This window comes from Trichosurus vulpecula, chromosome 1 (assembly GCF_011100635.1).
Source record: "Trichosurus vulpecula isolate mTriVul1 chromosome 1, mTriVul1.pri, whole genome shotgun sequence".
Lineage (NCBI taxonomy): Eukaryota > Metazoa > Chordata > Mammalia > Diprotodontia > Phalangeridae > Trichosurus > Trichosurus vulpecula.
Genome location: NC_050573.1, coordinates 47,693,391 through 47,712,399, shown reverse-complemented (window position 1 = coordinate 47,712,399; position 19,009 = coordinate 47,693,391). Strand labels below are relative to the sequence as shown.

The window sequence follows — 19,009 nt, the reverse complement described above, 5'->3', positions numbered from 1 at the left end:
AGAAGGGAGGGCAGATGGGGAGGAGGTAATCAAAAGCAAACACTTCTGAAAAGAGACAGGGTGAAGGGAGAAAACTGAATAAAGGGGGACAGGATAGGATAGAGGGAAATATAGGTAGTCTTTCACAGCATGACTGTTATGAAAGTGTCTTGCATAATGATACATGTGTTGCCTATATTGAACTGCTTGACTTCTTAGGGAGGATGGGTTGGAAGGGAAGAAGGGAGAGAATTTGGAACTCAAAGTTTTAAAAGCAGATGCTCAACAAAAAAAGGCTGTTTTTGCATGCAACTGGGAAGTAAGATATACAGGCAATGGGACACAGAAATCTATCTTGCCCTACCAGAAAGTAAGGGAAAAGGGCATGCGGGTGGGAGTGGGTGACAGAGTAGGCTGACTGGAAAATGGGGCAATCAGAACATATGCCACCTTGGAGTGGGGGGGAGGGTAGAAATGGGGAGAAAATTTGTAACTCAAAATCTTGTGGAAACCAAGGCTGAAAACTAAAAAATATTAAATAAAAAAAATGTGCTCTAGAATTTGAATAGAAGTTCTCTGGTTTATATTTTGCAGAATCTCTGTTCCTTTTTTGAAATTTGGGATATCTGCCCTGTTTGGTTCTGTGGCAATTTCTCTACATTTCAAAGATCATCAACAGCAGCTTGGAAATCAAATAGGCAAGTTCTGTCAACATACTAAGTATATTTGTCCAGGCCTGGTGATATGACTTCTTTGACAACACTGAAATACCACCTAGTTGTCTTCTCCAACACCTAGGATTCCCATTCCCTGCTAAACAATTTTTGTTTTAAAATTCCCAGTCTAACGATTGTTCACCTTGGTTGAGAAAAATGAAACAATATTGTAATCTATTATCATTATCCAATTCACTTCAAGGAGTGTTCTTACTCTTTCTCTCATCATTCTCTTGTCCTCAACATGGCTTTTAAGAAAAATCCTTCTTGTTATCTTTAGCATTCATCACCAGAATCATTTCATTCTGAGTTGCTGAAAAAATTCTTGTATAACCATGCTACTCTTACAATCATCAACAATTACTTGACCTTTTAATCTTTCCTTTTTAAATTTTTCTTGCTTTAGGCCTGATTTTCCCTGTAAAATATTAGGTAACTAGAACCTATCCTTTCTGTAAAGCTTTTGAAATCTCTTCTCACAAAATCTCAGGTGCACGACATACTATGCATGTCTTTCCTTTCTTCTATACAAAACTCCTTGGTCTCAAGGTTCCTACCTACTGTTTCTACTTCATTTTTTCCTTAATGCTGGGAATTGGGGCTAGAACAGCTATTCTCCTTGTTTCCTCCACCTTTAGAAGGATGAAATGATCATGAAAGTAAGGCACAAATTTATTGACTGGACCATCTTAGCCAGAGAAAATGCTCTAGCAGTGTCTGAAGAGTTGAAGCTCTCCGTCATACAATATTACGATGCAGTGTGACATTTTTATCTATTTCCCAAAGTCCTCATTGAATTCTTCCTTATTACTAGGTGGTTTACAGTATACCTCTATGACAATATAATTTTCATTTATATACATTTAGATGCTTCACCTAAATAATCTCTACCTTCTTCCTCGCCTAAGCTTTCTGAATTTCCTCACATGAGTTTATCGATTCCATTCCTTTTGAAAACGGTATTTATAAGATGCACATACAGATAACTATAAGACAAGGTAAAAGTGCCCATCAAGTGCTAAGGGAAAAATGTAGTAGCTACTCACCACTAGTCTACCCTACGCCATTTGGACAATGGGATGTAGCACAAGAAGCCAGTATGCTCTGTAAGTGTTTTTCACGTGAATGAAATTTAACTAAGCTTTTTGTTTTTCCCCATAGGAGTTAGTGCTCATTACAGAGTGGACTCTTAATAAAGTTTATTGCCTAACTGAAAGAACTTACATTTATTTACGCCAATGCTGATGGTCACTAATCTTGAACGAGTCACATGAGATTTTAAAACGCAATGCAGTTTTGCCATTCTTTTTGTTTTTAAGGACTTGAGTCCAGTTTAAAAAATAAGTTTGTATTTCAGGTAATTTTATTTTTATTACTTTAGCAATATAATAACTGATATTTATGTACTGTTGGAAGTTTTCCTGACTATGAGTAAGATAAAGCACTCTGTCCATAATGTCACACAAGTCAACAAGCATTTTGTAATCAACTATTATGACTCTGGCACTGTGAAAGGGTTATTATTTACACGATAAATTCTCTTCATTTCTACTAACTGGATAAGAAACCGAAGTACTCTACTGTCTAGAATCTAGAATATTCCACTTTAAATATTTAAAATTTCTTTAAAATACCTTGTTTTAAAGCCAAAAAATGAAACATTCTTTTAAAAACCGAATTTCTTCTTCAATTATAACCCAAGCACTTTAATATTTTACATTTTTCTCTTACCAGAGTTACTTGTTCAGCCAGTTTCTCTTGGGCACTATCCTGGGATTGTGTGGTATTTTGAGCTGGGCTCTGAGGTTTTGGGGTGACAGATACTGTGGCACCTGGGGACCGAGATGCAATGGGAGACAGTGACTTGTTGGTTGCTGGGGAGGGCCTATTTACTGGCGATGATCGTGCAGGTGAGGGCACTGGGCCTGAGAGACTTGCTGGTGTGACGGATGAGGTAGATGAGGAAGTGGGTACAGAACGCTGACAAGGCTGGCCAGAATCCGCAGGTGGTCTTGTTAATGCCACAGTCTGTCAAGAGAAAATAACTTTTAAATATATATAACTGCAAATAATAGCACGCTGCAGGAGAACTTCAAATGTCTCAACATTACTGCTTCTTTCTAGTTTATCTACTTCTACTCATTCAGAGTCCCGTAGAAGTGAATGGTTTTAAACTATTAACTTGGTCAGGAGGGATCTAAATATAGTAAAGAGCACTTCTACCATAAGAGGTTTTCCTCTATCAACTGCTAAGAGTCAGGCCTATAAGAACCAGATTTCCTCCCCTTTGTAAAAATAGCCCAACGTGTTCCGGTCAAAGAACCAAAAAAAATAGTTTCTGGATTCTGTCCACCAAAATTAAGATAAAATCGTATGAAATACATACTTGTTAACTTCATTAGCAAAAGCCTTCTGATTAAGAAATTCTCAAATGACTGATATATTTTAACTTAGAAAAGTAATTTTTACATGCTATTTTTAAATCAATAAGCATTTATTTTTTCTCTTCCTAAGCCCCTCAGTGAAAAGAAAAAAAGAAGAGTCGTGTAACATGGACAGTCACACAAAACAAATTCCCATATTGTCCGTGTCTGTAACTGACAGAAATAACCACTACCAATGCTTAACTTTGTTTGCAAAAAGTCTACGTGCTCACACCATCTAAAACTAAAAGAGCCTCATTAGAAAATACTCAACTGATCAATATGGGAGAATTTCACTAAAATCCAATAACTTGGCACCATATGGTAGGACTCCTCTATCTCCTCACCTTCTGCAATAGATATTGCTGCATAAATAATAACTCTTTTCAAGACAATTTTTTTGCCCACTGTCATCATGACAACTGTGATGGGAGATGACCAAGTGTACCAAGAAATTACACTTCTTATTACTTTCTGAGGGCAGCTAGATGGCTCAGTGAACAGAGTGCCAGGCCTGGAGTCAGGAAGATCTGAGTTCGAATCTGGAACCATACACTTATTAGCAGTGTGACCCTGTTTGCCTCAGTTTCCTCATCTGTAAAATGAGCTGAAGAAGGAAATGGCCCACTACTCCACTATTTTTGCCAAGAAAACCCCCAATGGGGTCACAGAGTCAGACACGACTGAAAAACAAATGAACAAAATGACTGACAATCACTTTCTGGCCTCTCCAGGAAAACCAATCTATCATTCTGAGAACCTGTAGACCGTATTTCCATTTACCTGCCATTTCCTTATGGCTTTTGGATTCACCAATAGAAAAGGACATTAATATAATACGATTCAGTTCCATCCCAAAGTATGCTGACTTGTTGATCACTGAAAAAGGATCTCATACTTAAAATACCAAAAGTTACGTTAATGTTTATATAAAAAGCTATGATTCTTAACACTATCCACCTCCTTTCCTAACACAGTCACTATAAAAGCAGATACTTTAATCTTTTTCTTTATGTCCTGAGTTGCCATGACAAAATAATTCCTCCCCTCCTGGTGTTGTCCCTTGTGTACTGAGCTAGGCTGGCCCTCAGAAACCAGGCAGTGGCTACTGCCAGGCCTGTACTTCATCATTAGAACTTGTGTCTGCTTGTGATCTGCTCATCTAGCTTTCAAAAACCTACAACTACCTCCATAGCACAATAAGGCTTCGGAGGACTTTTTCCTATATATAACTCATGTGAATTTCTCCCAAAGGCAAAAAGGTTCAACAAATGTCAAAAGCTTCTTGAAACTATTTTTCCACCATTTATTTTTATAACCCAAAAATAAAAACCAAACATTAGCACAAGAGGGAGTACCTTCCTTTCCCTTCACACACATATACACGGTCAAAAAAGAGAAAAAGCCCAATTGGGATTTTAAAATCATTTTTGTGGCTAATTGTAAGCTGCTCTGAACTCGAGTTTTTTTAACTTTGCAAATGCAAAAAGCATAGCATCTTCATTAATGAATGCTCTATTTAAAACTAAGTACTCAAATGTCTTCGTTTTCATTCATGTTTATGATTTTAAAGCTAGTGTAAATAGAAAATTAAAGTGAGTTTCAAAATAAAAAAATCCGTTTTTCAGTATATATATATCTGTTCAGAGCTTCCCCCTCACTAAACTTGGGTTTCCAGTTTCTGTGTTTATTGATAATGGGTAGTAATTCCAGGATCTTGATATGTAATGTTAAGTTGCTTCATGGAATTTCACCAGGGGGAAAAAAGTCTTGAAATAGTAGACAGGCTCAAGAAAACCCACCAGGCAGAATTCCATTATACTCAGGATTCTCAGAATGAAAAATTATTTCAGCATCTTCACTGAGCAATACAATTCAACAAATCAAACAACATCTATTAGTCACCTGCAGTGTGAAAAATACCATGTTAGACACTGAACAATAAAAAAAAAATGTAAGTTCAAATAAGATCAATTGTGAGGTGAAATGACACAGTAGGAATGACACTACATTTAAAGCCAAAGCTCTTAAGTTTGCATCCTGACTCTGCCACTTACTACTGGGAGACTTTGAGGACATCACTCTGGGTCCAAGTTTCCTCATCTATAAAATTAGGGAGTTGGACAAAACGATTTCTAGAGCCCTTTCCAACTCTTATGAGCCTGTGAAACTTATCCTGGCACACTAAACCAGTGGGAAAAAAAAAGCTTAACATAAGAAATTATTCAAAAATAAAACTATTCATTTCCACAAAAATTGAAAGAAAAACATTTGGGCCCAGAAACTTATAAGTGACCCTAGAAGGAAACATACTATAATATGAAAGCTAAACCCAACTCTTATTTTTAAAAAGAGCTTACTATAAAAACAGAAAAGTATCTACATGAAAGGCCAAGTTTCTTTATAATAAATTTTAGATAAGAAATTATTGAGAGCATAAATTCAAAGGCTACCTTTCCTCCCACCCTCACCCCTAGTAACTGAAATTTTTGAAGAAAAAAAAAGAATCATATTTACTGTATGTTGAAGTCAATCCAGCTATAAGACTGAGACAAGGAAGCTAAGATTTATAATTCCTCACAGAATTACTTTCTCTAGCTGAGGAAGGGGAGGTTAGGAAGGTGGAGGCAAGGGTAGCAGTGATTCTTCTTCTGCCCTGGGCCTGTTGAGGAATCTAATAAAGCCCATAGAGCCCATCTGAGAATCACGTTTTTAAATGCATAAACAAAATATGTAGGATTACAAAGGAAGCCAATTATACTGAAATATAATTGCCAAAATATTTTTTTAAAATAAGTTCGTGGATTCCAGGTTACCATCCCCTGCTCTATAATCTTCTTTCTGTAAACAGTAGGTGCTAGTTCTTTATAAAGTCACCGCTTTTTAGTCTCATGAACTGCTAAATATCACTCATAAGAACTAAATTCGTTTCTTAAAAGTTAATTTTAAAACAGCAAGAATAAATTAGTGAGAATATCATATTAGGACATGAATTTAGACCTTTAAGTAATGCCTTATCCAAATTTACAAAGTACATAATATGGCAGAAAATGAAGCCCTTAAACTATGACAAAATATCTGGCAAGGTAAAAATCCCACAACCATCTAATTAAACAACTGTGCTCAAGAAACACAGATAAAAGGGGGAAAATTTTTGCAACATATAATATTCCAAATTCATGCAGCACTCTTAATCAGTTCCACAAAAAGTTTTTCAAAATAAACAAAGCCTTTTAAAGAACACAGAGTTATTGGGGGAGTTAGGTGGAGCAGTGAGTAGAGCACTGGCCCTGGAGTCAGGAGGACCTGAGTTCAAATCCGACGTCAGACACTTGCCACACTTACCAGCTGTGTGACATTGGGCAAGTCACTTAACCTCAATTGCTTTGCCTTCCCCCCACAAAAAAAAAAATACAGAATTATATCTTTGGAATACCTGGGGCTGTGTTGGAAGGGGAGACACCTGCATCTGCGTCTTTCCTTGCATCTGAACATGGAGTGCTGGCGTGAGAGGCTGTGGAAGGGGTGTTGGGGGCTGGCTGGCTGGAGCGGCAGGAATGGGTACATTGGGTGGCTGGGTCTTCACTGGAATTGGGGGCTGGGGCTGGGGCTGGGGCTGGGGTTGGGGCTGGGTCTCCATCATCTGCTGCTGGGGCTGCTGTGAGATTTGCAGGGTCGATGGGAGAGATGTGCCCGGGACACTGGCAGGCTGCAGCCGCCCAGGAAGCTGAGGTGGAGGAGTATGCAGACTTGCAGCATTCTGCACGGGAGGACCTTTGGATGGATCATACTGCTGTTGGTTTTGTTTCTGTCCAGTGAGCTGTACAGCTTGAGGAGTGGGAGGCATTCCACCTGCAAAACCAGAAAAAACTAAACACCACCAACTTTGAAGTCCTAAAGCATTCTGCCCATTTGACAAGCAGAAAACAGCTTTGAACTCTAAATTACACTACTATGAAACACCAATACTTTAGAACAAATTGAATACATCTAAGTTCAGTACAGAAAATGGCAGGAAAATGACTAATACAGTATAACTGCTACAAATATACATAAAAGGAAGAAGTTTGAACTTGTATTTAGTTTCAGGGAAAATGTATATATCAAAGGAATATCACTGCAATATCATCAATTAAGAGGAAAAAGAAACTAATTACAAGAATGAAACTTACAAAAGAGATCACTAACACTAATGAGTTAAATGAAATAACCAGAAAAGTATGCACAGTAACTATAATTATGTTTTTTTAAGAGAAAGAAAAATAGGCCCAATGGTGGTGGATTTTCAGGCAGAGTTAAAAGAAGACAGAATACAAGCATTTTCTTTGCTTGTTTGTCCTTTGCTAACTGGTTTGGTTCATTCTTGTTAAAGGCTAGGAGGATTAGGGCAAGATTCTGACCTTTGTTTTATATGTAAGCAACTATACAAAAAAGGGAGAAAAATTTTATAATACAAAAATTAAAGGAAAAGAAAAAAGATTACTGACATTTAAGTAAATGGATGGCTTCCATTAAGGTTAACAATTTCCCAGGAATTGTTATTATATTAATTTGGAGTTATATGGAAATATGAAATATCCCAATTATAACAACTAATTCCTTTGCTAGAAAAGTTTTTATTTTTATAAAACCAGGTGTGTATGTATATGTGTGTATACACACATACGCATACACACATACATATACACATATATACACATATGTGTGTGCATGTGTGTATAGGTATATGTGTATACACATATGCACACAAATGCACATGCATACAATATGTATATGCACACATGCATACGCACACATACACATATACGTGTGTATGCATACAAATATACATACACACATATATAGAGATACCTTCCCTTTGTTCCCATCTATCCTAAAGCAGTAGGCATTTACCTTGTGCAGTAGGCATTAGTTGCTGCAGAGGCACTGCTGTCGTCACCCCTGGATGCTGGAAAACTACCCCATGATGACCCACTTCAAGCCGAGGTCTCTTAGACTGCTCTGTAATAATTTTCAAAAAGGTACAGTTTTTTTAAAACAGGCCATTAGCAAAAATGTATTTTTGACCTTCAATCCTATCAGGATGAGTAAATAGCCAACAGAGTTACGTACAATGAAGCCTATTGGTTTGTTCAGAAAGCCTATCTTCAGGATATATGTTTCCATATATGTGACATCCAGCTTAAAAACAAAATGCAATTTAACTACAATTTAACAAAGGAGAAATTAAATTTGCAAGTAAACTAAAGAATATCTCCCTTCACAAGCACTATTTAGTAACAATCATGAATCAACTATGTAAGAAAACTTTAATTATGGCTTAAAAAACAAAATCAACCCTGGGACAGAATCTAACCTGTGCTGTGGACATACCTGCTGGCGTGAACGTCTGCGGTCGCTTAAGGGACTCCGTGTCTATGGTACTTGCTGCCCCTGCCACTAGGCTCCCTGTGTTTATTTGCTGCTGGAAAAATGAATGAATAAGGTTTTGAAAGTTTATGTGCAATGCAAGAACGTCAAGAAAACTATAATTAAACATTTGCCTTCCTCCTTTAATACATGTATACATGGAATGTTATTTAAACGAGACTTAAATATGTTATTAAGAAATGAAATGAAAGTTTTCCGAAGTTTCAACTTACCTCTAGAAAGGATATTATTCCTCACATTACTGTTTCTAAAGTATAATTTCAAACCCTTTGTGAAACAAAGTAACTCCTTGCTAACTAAAGGATTAATTCTGGGAGGAAGTCTTGGTTATAAGGGCAGAACTCACCCTATGTGAAAATCTCAAAGCACTAGAATATTTCCATACAGCAGGCTGAACAAGCAAAAAAAAAAGTCAAGATACTTTTCTAAAAAGAAATCACAGTAAAACCTCTAAAGATCACAATCCATCTAATTGGTATCCTCAAATAACTAGATTTTTTAAAAACACCATCAGCATTGGAAAAAAAAAAAAACAAACCGGTGGGTAACAGGGATTGGATTTTTTTTAAAAAGTTCTGGGTTATGTCTCTGATAATTAAAATCCAATCTAATCATCTCCTACATGTTATGCATCCATTATTCTGTGGCACAATCAGAATTGATGTTTAGAATAATGGCCTTCAAATACTAGATAAGCTAAAATATCAAAGAATGACTCCATTCCAATCACTGGATGGTATTAATAAATATTTTCTTGTTCAGTCGTTTCAGGCATGTCTGACTCTTTGTGACCCTATTTGGGGTTTTCTTGGCAAAGAAGCTGGAGCAACTTGCCATTTGCTTCTTCAGCTCATTTGACAGATGAGGAAACTGAGGCAAACTGGGTCACACTGCTAATAAGTATCTGAGGCCAGATGTTAACTCAGGATGGGTCTTCCTGACTCCAAGTCCAGCGCTCTGCGTTCTATGGTGCCACCTAGCTACCTAGTATTAGCTGTCCGAAGTATTTTCTATGTTACAATATACATGGTTTCCCAAAACTCTGAGTATAGTTTTAAGCTTTGATAGCTACTACAGCTTGAACTTGCACTAAGACTTTTGGGACATCCAGTATTAAAAATAAACATAAGTCACCAACATACTGCTTCATTTTTTGGTTTGTTTGTTGTTAACTTTCCCAATTTTATCAATTACTGTTCTCTACTTTCTCAAACTTCCTTATACTTAATGATTTGTATGGGCTAAATTTCTCCCATGGTAAAAAGTAAAATTTTTTGTTTGTCTTGCACATGGAGATGTAAAAAATGTTTGTTGAACTGAATTGGCAAATTTTCTAAATATATACATAAAATAATGTAAACAGTTAAACGTTTCTATGCTTGTTCCTGTCATCAAGACATATTTCAACCTTGAAAGACTTAAGCTATAAATAGTCCACAAATTTTTCATTTATGCAATTTTAAAGCTAAAACCTATTTGGATACATGTACTAAAATAAATGTTCCTTATGACAAACTCTGAAATGCTTTACACATGAAAGCAAATGAGGTAGACTTGCTTAATCTACATCTCAAAGATGTCTCCTTATGATGACCTGGGAAGAAACAAAATTTCACTTCATACATCAGTAGCCTCAAGACAGGGACTTAGGAATGACAGATGAGTAATTTGCACCTCATTAGAAGTAGGTAAGGGATAATTAAATGGTCCTAATAATTACTATAATTATTACAGAGTATAATATGATGACAATCGTAACTCAAACTTACATAGCACTTCAGAGTTAAAATACTTTCTTCACAACAACTCTGCAAAACCTCTAAAGCATATCACTTCCATTTTACAGTTAAGAAAACTGAAGCTTAGAAGATATGGGTAATTTAAGTATGAGAGAGTGGGGACTTTTAAAATAAGGTTTCCTGACTCCATGACCAATCATCTTTTCTTTTCTCTACTACTTTTTTTTTTCCTTTCTTCCTTTTTTTTCCTTTTTTTGTCAAACCTGTTACTTCACAGGTAAAAGGAGCTACAGGGGAAGAACCTCCCCTGCCAATCTAGATCTTCCCTGGTCAGCAATTAGTCTCACAGAGTTTCCTGGGGCAATGAAAAGCTAAATGGCTTGCCCAATGGCACACAAATAATACAAATCTCTAATTATCTTCCCACTATACTATAAACACAGTGTAGTTGCCTTTTAATTAGCTACAGCACAACTCTCCAGTTTTACTGAGGTACTTAGAAGGAAAACATGTATGAACTGTTGGCTTCCATGCCAATAAGACCAAGAAAACGATCAGCTTAAAAACAATGGTTTGTTTTTGTCCAATATTAAAAATAAGAATTTCATGTGTGCAGATAGCTAAACTCTACAACTAGGCAAGGGTCAATGAAAATGACACATTCATGAGAGGACCAGGAGTCAGAAGACCCAGATCTTCTGGCTCAACTCCATCAAGCATTTCTTAAGTGCCTACTACAGGCCAGACATTAATGCTAGACAATGGGGATACAGAGACAAACATAAAACAGTATGGGTGGAGTACCATGGCCAAAAAAACCTGATTACTTAGTAGGCCAACCTTCCAATACCAAGTCTAGGAAAGGAAGCACAGAATCTCAATATCAGAAGAAACCTCTGAGGTCATCCAACCAAACCATTACTAAAGGGTCAAGAATCCCCTCTAAAACCTATCTGATAGGTGTTCATCTTGTCTTTCCGTGAAGACCTCCAGTTGGGGGAACCTATTACCTCCCAAGGCAATTCATTCTAATCTGGAATGGCTCTAAATATTTTTTTTTCCTTTTATCAAGCCTAGGTTAGTCTCTCTTTCTAATCTAACCCATTGCTCCTATTACCCTGTGGAGCCAGAGAAAACAAGTCTAAACCTCTTCCACATGGAAATCCTTCAAATGCTTGAAGGTGCTCCTTCCCTACATAAGTCTTTTCTAGGCCAAATACCTCTGGAGGTTCATAGCTACTCTGATTGTTCCTCTATGACATTTTCCAGCTTACCAATATCATTCCTAAAATATGACATGGACTGACCAGGCTGGAATACATAGACATTATCACCTCCTTCTTCCTGAGCCATGTCTCTCTTACTGTAACATTAGCTTTTTTGGCTTCCATATCAAATTCTTGAATAATTGCACGTTACCCCTTCTCTACCACACACAACATTGTATCTCCTGCCTCTAAACCTTTGCACACTCTGTTTCCTGGAATATAGCTCCCCTTCATCTCAGTCTCAAAAAATCTCTAGCTTCTCTCAAGGCTTATCTCAATGCTCCCTCTTCCCCAAGGTCTTTACTGATCCCAGTCATTATCTTCCCTCTGTATAGCCCATATAACGTTCACTTCATATTTATTTTGTATAGAATTATTTGCATCCCTTGGTCTCCTGCATTAGAATGGAAGCTCCTTCCAGAGCAAGGGTTATTTCACTGTGTCTTTCTTTGTATCATGTCAAGGGTGCAATAAATGCCTGCTGAATGAATTCTCTCATACTGAGTAACAGCCCCACAAATTTTTCTGACAATATCTGTCTGCCAATTCTTCCCTCATCCTGTATATCAAATTGACTTCTTGCCCTAGAAAGTAAGATTTTATATGCATCCTTATTAAATTTTATCATATTAGATTCAGTCTGTCAAAATATATTTGAATCCTACCACTGGGACAGCTGACTTATCAGTTAGGCTAGTCCAGGTTGTAAACACAGTCTCTACCATCCTAAACCCAATATTCAAGCCAAACTGGATCATACATCATTTCCTGAATTCACAAGGCAAGCAAATCACTTCCTCTTCTCTGGGCCTCAGTTACTCATCTGTAAAATGAGGAGTTGACTAAAAGGCTCTTTAAGGTCCTTTCTAACTCTCAACCTAGATACTGTTGTCACTGCTCACACTGCTCTCCTTGATAGAAATGCCCTAATGACTCCATCTCTATCTTTAGAAAACTTACCCAGATGCTGATGCCTTCCTATTCCATATTCTCTATATCATATATGTGTGTGTGTGTGTATTTAATTATTTATATGCCATCTCTCCCTATAGAACGTGAGTTCCTTGAAGGCAGGGATTGATTGTCTTTCTTTATATCCCCAGACCTTAGCACAGTCCCTGATGCATGGTGAATGCTTAACAAATGCTTGCTGACTAACTACCATATAATGTCCAGTTTAACTGCCACTACCTCCAAGAAGATTTCTTGAGTACAAGTCTGGCACGAAGGAATGATAGAGCAATTATGGAGGACATCAATTATTCAGACATCTGCTGCAGCTCTCTGCTTAAGAACCAATAATTTCTTGACTTAATAGGAATGAACAAGGAGAAGGTCTAGTCTGTATCTGATTCTCACTGAAAAAGGAATTGGTTGTTGGAATGAAAATTGCGGAGGCCTTTAGTAGAAATAACTACTATCTCTTAGAGCAGAGAAGTCAAACGTGCTGCTGGCATTACAGCCAGCAAAACTCTCAAGTCTAAAACTTGACTGGAAAATATTTAATAAAATAAATAAAAATACAATAGAATATAGACAATAATATTACGGACAGCTAGGTGGCGCAGAGGATAGTGTGGCCCAGAGTCAGAAAGACTCATCTTCATAAGTTCAAATCTGGCCTCAGACTCTTACTAGTTGTGTGATCCTGGGCAGGTCACTTACCCCTGTTTGCCTCAGTTTCCTCATCTGTCAAATGAGTCAGAGAAGGAAACGGCAAACCACTCCAGTATCTTTGCCAAGAAAACCCCGAATGGGGTCACAAACAGTAAGACACGACTGAACAACAACAAATATCTTGGCAGCTAGGTGGCTGCTAAACAACATCAAAAAAAGTCAATATGCAGCCTACAGGGATTCTTATATACAAGTCAGTAGCTACTGTTTTTTATTTGATTTTGACACCACTACCTCAGAGTTTGGGGACAGAAAAGGAGAAGACCACAGAGACCACAGTCTTAAGATATGTCCTAGATTTTGAGAGAAATTTTAAAGAGTATAAAAGAAAGCTGGAGGAGAAAACATGACCCAAAATCCGACAAGGGAAAACAGCATGTGATGGATAAAAAACTTACAGGAATGAAATTCTGAAGACCCAAAGGAAAAGAGGGAGCTATTCAACGTAGAAGCAAAATGGGAGCCAAGATAGATTTGGCTACACACAGAATTCATGGCCCAACTTAAGATTTTTAAGAGACTCACACAGAATGTGGAAGCAAGAACTAGTAAAAGAAGATGAATGTAAAACCATTCATATACCTATAAAAAGAAGACTGAGATGGTGAGGAAAGCTAAGGACAACCCAAAAAATGTATTTTTAGCTACCATGGGCCAGGAAAAGGATCAAAGAAGGGATAGCACTACTATCAGGGTATGTGGAAAGGTAACTGACAGCAGAGAAGGTAAAGCTGCTTAATTCTTACTTTGCCTGTGTTCCCTGACAAGTGAATAACAGAATAAAAATGGCTGATAGGGAGTTGACTGGTAAGATAAACAAGAAGGGAGTAAGAAAGCATCTAGTTGTTCCTGAGGAAACCAAGTTAACTAGCCCAAATGTTCTACATACACAAGTACTGGAGTATTCTGGAGAAGAACAAGTGTTCCAATTTTTAAAAAAAAAAAAAAGAAAAAGAGCAAGTCTGTCAGTTACAGCCAAACGAGTTTTACATCAATTCCTAGCAAATTCAGGAATCTAATTATTAATGAGATAGTGAGGGAAGAGTAAAAAATCATAAAAAAGGAAGTGATGATCACAAAGTGTTTCATTAGAAACAGTTCAAGTCTAACTTTATTTCCTTTTATAACAAGGTTACTAAGCTGGTAGATGAGAAAATGCTCATAAATATAGTTTACCTAGATATTAGCCAAGTACTTGCTAAAGTATCTCATCCTATGCTTGGGGAAAACAGATATCCATGGACTAGAAAAGAGTACAGTTAAATGGATTCAGAACCGCATGAATGGCCAGGTTCAAAAAAAGTCATAATGGTTCAAGGCCCCCTGGAAAGGTCTCTAGCAGAATATCTCAGGGACTTGTGCTGTTTAAGGTTTAATCATTTTCATTAATGACTTAGTGATGTCATCACCTCCCATGGATCATAGCTCTATGCTGATGATTTTCAAATTAACTCATTCAGCCCTAATTTCTCCTCCAGGGTCCCATTTCCAACTGCCTACTGGACATCTCAAAGTCAACTTGTCCAAAATTGAACCCATTTTCTTTCCCCAAATGACCTTGCTTCTTCCCATTCACAGGGGCTCACAACCTAAGTGTCATCCTCAATTTTGCGCTCTCTCTCACTCTCCATATCCAATGTGTTTCCAAGGCCTGTCAATACCTACCTTTGTAACATCTCTTGAATATGCCCACTTCTCTCCTCTGACACTGCCATTACCTTGATGCAAGCCTTCATCATCTCACTCTCCAATTATTATAATAGCCTGCTGGTGGGTCTGCCTGCCATATGTCTCTCCCCACTCCAATCTATTCTCCACTCAGCTGTCAAGTTCAGGTCTGACTCTGTCACTCCCCCTACCTCCCCTCACTGCCGAAACACACACACACACACACACACACACACACACTCTCTCTCTCTCTCTCTCTCTCTCTCTCTCTCAACTGCAGTGGCTTCCTATCACTTTTAGGACCAAATACATAATCCTCTGGTGTTCAAAGCCCTTCATAATTTGCCTTTCCTCTACACTGACCCACTTTTCCAGTCTTCTTACACCTCACTTCTCCCTTTGTTCACTAAAATCCAAACTAATTTAGGGTATATTGATTTTTTTAGAGTGTCACAACTCTGAGCATTTTCAGTGGCTGTCCCCCATGCCTGGAATGCTCTCCCTCTTCACCTCTGGCTTTCTTCAAGTTCCAGTGAAAATCCTACCTTCAGAAAGAAGCCTTTCCCAGTCCTCCTTAATCTTAGTACCTTTCCTCTGAGATTATCTCTATTTTTTCCTGCCTGCATCTTATTTGTACATAGTTGTTTGCATTTTGTCTCAGCAGACTGTGAATTCCTTGCCTTTGCCTTTTTTTGCATCCCCAGCACTTAGCACACAGTAGTTGCTTGATACATGCTTATTGACTTATATGACTGAACTAAAAAGAAATTACTCTGAGTAATGGACAAATCATTAATGGAATGATTAATGGAAACATAACTTCCAGGAATAAGGAAGTAATAATGTGTACTGCTCAGACCACATTCGGAGTACTGTGTTCCGTTCTAGACACTACAGTTTATGAAATGTGATGATAATCTGGAAAGTATCCAGGGGAGGGCAACCAGAATGGTGAAGGATACTGAATACATGCCTGAAGGAAATGACCATGGGCTTATGGCAGAAGTTTGTAACCTCTTTTGAATAGCCATTGACACTAGCTGTATGACAATGATCAATCAAACAACTAACCAACAAGCATTTATTAAGTATTCACTACGTGCTAAGCAGGTGGAGTCACAATCTCTTTGAGCTTTAATTTCTTCATCTTTACAAAGAAGAGTTTAGACTACATGCCCTCTAAAAACCCTTCCAGCTCTTTATGATTGATACAATCAATCAAGTTGAAAGTTATCCTAAGAGGATTGAAGATCCTTATGAAAAGATGTTTTTGAGCAGCCAGAAAGAAACAATTTGAGTATTGTGGAAACACAATCAGGATAACACAAGATCTAGCAGCTTCTACATTAAGGGATCGAAGGGCTTGGAATACAATATTCTGGAGGTCAATGGAGCTAGGATTAAAACCAAGAATCACCTACCCAGCAAAACTGAGTATCATGCTCCAAGGCAAAATATGGATTTTCAATAAAATAGATGACTTTCAAGCTTTCTCAGTGAAAAGAGCAGAGCTGAATAGAAAATTCGACTTTCAAACACAAGAATCAAAAGAAGCATGAAAAGGTAAACAAGAAAGAGAAATCATAAGAGACTTACTAAAGTTGAACTGTTTTGTTCGCATTCCTATATGGAAAGATGATGTGTATAATTTATGAGACCTCAGTATTAGGGTAGCTGAAGGGAATTCATATGTATATGTGTGTGTATATATGTATGTGTATATATATATATAGATAGATAGAGGGCACAGGGTGAGTTGAATATGAAGGGATGATATCTAAAAAAAAATCAAATTAAGGGATGAGAGAGGAATATATTGAGAGAAGGAGAAAGGGAGAGAAAGGGGTAAATTATCTCACATAAAAGTGGTTCTGTAGGAAGGGAAGAGGGGGCAGGTAAGGGGGAATGAGTGAATCTTGCTCTCATTGGATCTGACCTGAGGAAGGAACACCATACACACTCAATTGCGTATCTTACCCCACGGGAAAGAAAGAGGAAGAAGATAAAAAAGGGGGGACAATAGAAGGGAGGGCAGATGGGGGAGGAGGTAATCAAAAACAAACACTTTTGAAAAGGGACAGGGTCAAGGGAGAAAATTCAATAAAGGGGGATAGGTTAGGAAGAAGCAAAATACAGTTAGTCTTTCACAACATGAGTATTGTGGAAGGGTTTTACATAATGATACGTATGTGGGCTATGTTGATTGCTTGCCTTCTTAAGGGAGGGGGGGAAGGGGAGAGAATTTGGAACTCAAAGTTTTAAAAACAGACGTTCAAAAACAAAAAAGAAAAGTTTTTGCATGCAACTAGGAAATAAGATACACAGGGTGTAGAAATTTTTCTTGCCCTACAAGAAAGTAAGAGAAAAGGGGATGGGAGGGGAGTGGGGTGACAGAAGGAAGGACTGACTGGGGAACGGGGCAACCAGAATATATGCCACCTTGAAGTGGGCAGGAGGGTAGAAAATTTGTAATTCAAACTCTTGTGAAAATCAGTGCTGAAAACTAAATATATTAAATAAATTAATAAATAAAAATTAAAAAAAAAAAAGAAAAGATGTTTTCGACCTAAGCAACTTAATTAATAGATCACTCAGCTGTTACTGAGGTAGGTGTAGAATTACTGCCCCCTAAGGAGTTTGCTAGTAAAAAGGATGAAGGAGGAAGTGGCAGAGTGGCGATTTTGCCATGGTCTCACTTTTGTTTTTCCAAGCCATTATTCTTATTCCCAGGTTAAGAGCCTCTGATCTAGGCCAACCCAAACTTTAACAAGAACTCTTTCCACAACATAACAAAGGTATATTGGCTAGCTAGCACTGTTTGAAGACCTCTACTGAGGCAGCTAGATGGCAGAATGGATAGAGTGTCAGGCCTAAAGTCAAGAAAACTGAGTTCAAATCCAGCCTCAGACTGTCTAACCCTGAACAAGTCACTTGAGCCTGCTCAGTTTCCTCATCTGTAAAATGAGCTGGAGAAGGAAATGGCAAATCACACCAGCCTCTCTGCCAAGAAAACCCCAAATGAGGTCATGAAAAGTCAGACAGGACTGCAACAACTCAACAACACTGATGGGGAAGCCTTCAATTACAGGATAGCTCTAGTTATGAAGGTTTTCCTTATTTTAAGCCTGTGTGCTATTACAGATGAAGGTTAGTTCTAATTGTATATAAACTTTAACCACATTTTTTCCATGGGTCAATGGTCCTTGAATCTCTACACCTGCATTAAAAGTGCTTCTAGCAAGCTAAATCATTATAAACTACAATGTCTACATTTTAGAGGCTATAAAATTTTATAAAACAATACTCTGAACAGGTGTCCATCTTCCATATTTTGTCCTTAACTGTTAGATGCTTTTTTTTGACCCTTGGTAAATAAGGGTTGCAGATTTTTCTTTCCCTAGTATGGTAATCAGAGGAGAAGTTTCCCTGTTTGGACAGGTTATTTAGTACCTACTTTTCTATAACAAAAGTAGTATTTGGTACCCAATATTACTATGTCATGATATAAATTATGAATTTTTTTCTAGCATTTCATAAGTAAAAGATCTCTAAGGTCCCTTTCAGATCTAAATCTATGATATTATTATAAAAATCCTTTAATCAAAAACAATTAAAATAATCTATGATATTATTATAAAAATCATTTAATCGAAAACAATTAAAATAGTGTTAGAGAATATTTTGGGGGCAGCTAAGTGGCACAGTGGATCCAGTACAAGGCTCAGAATCAGGAAGACTCACCTTCATGAGTTCAGATCTGGCCACAGACACTTCCTAGCTGTGTGACCCTGGGCAAGTCACTTCACTAGAACGGCAAACCATTCCAGTATCTTTGCCAAGAAAACTCCAAATGGAGTCACAACTAAAAACGAATGAACAAGAAGACCTTTTGCTAGTATAAAATAAAAAAAGAGGACACATTTTTTATTATGAATCTTTTTCTGACTTACTGTCCTTTGCTTCAATTTCCCTCAACTTGCAACAAAGAAAAACCTAGTGTTTTGACTCAGGGACGCCTGTGACTTATAGGGCGCTACTTCTTCCTCCTCAATTGGCTCCTGTTCTAAAATATTCAGGTTGTTCCCTACTGGGGTTACTCCAAAACAAAG

General features: G+C 37.6%; 1 protein-coding gene across 1 annotated transcript in view; it reads right to left on the bottom strand.

Moving 5' to 3' along the window:
* EP400 (E1A binding protein p400) overlaps positions 1-19,009 on the bottom strand; it is a 117,330-nt gene that overhangs the window by 91,930 nt on the left and 6,391 nt on the right. Inside the window, exons 3-6 of the mRNA XM_036753586.1 lie at positions 8,492-8,579; positions 8,012-8,119; positions 6,555-6,970; positions 2,427-2,723 (exon numbers count right to left, since the gene is read on the bottom strand). Of these exons, the coding sequence (XP_036609481.1) occupies positions 2,427-2,723; positions 6,555-6,970; positions 8,012-8,119; positions 8,492-8,579 (909 nt within the window). The remainder of the gene's footprint in view (positions 1-2,426; positions 2,724-6,554; positions 6,971-8,011; positions 8,120-8,491; positions 8,580-19,009) is intronic.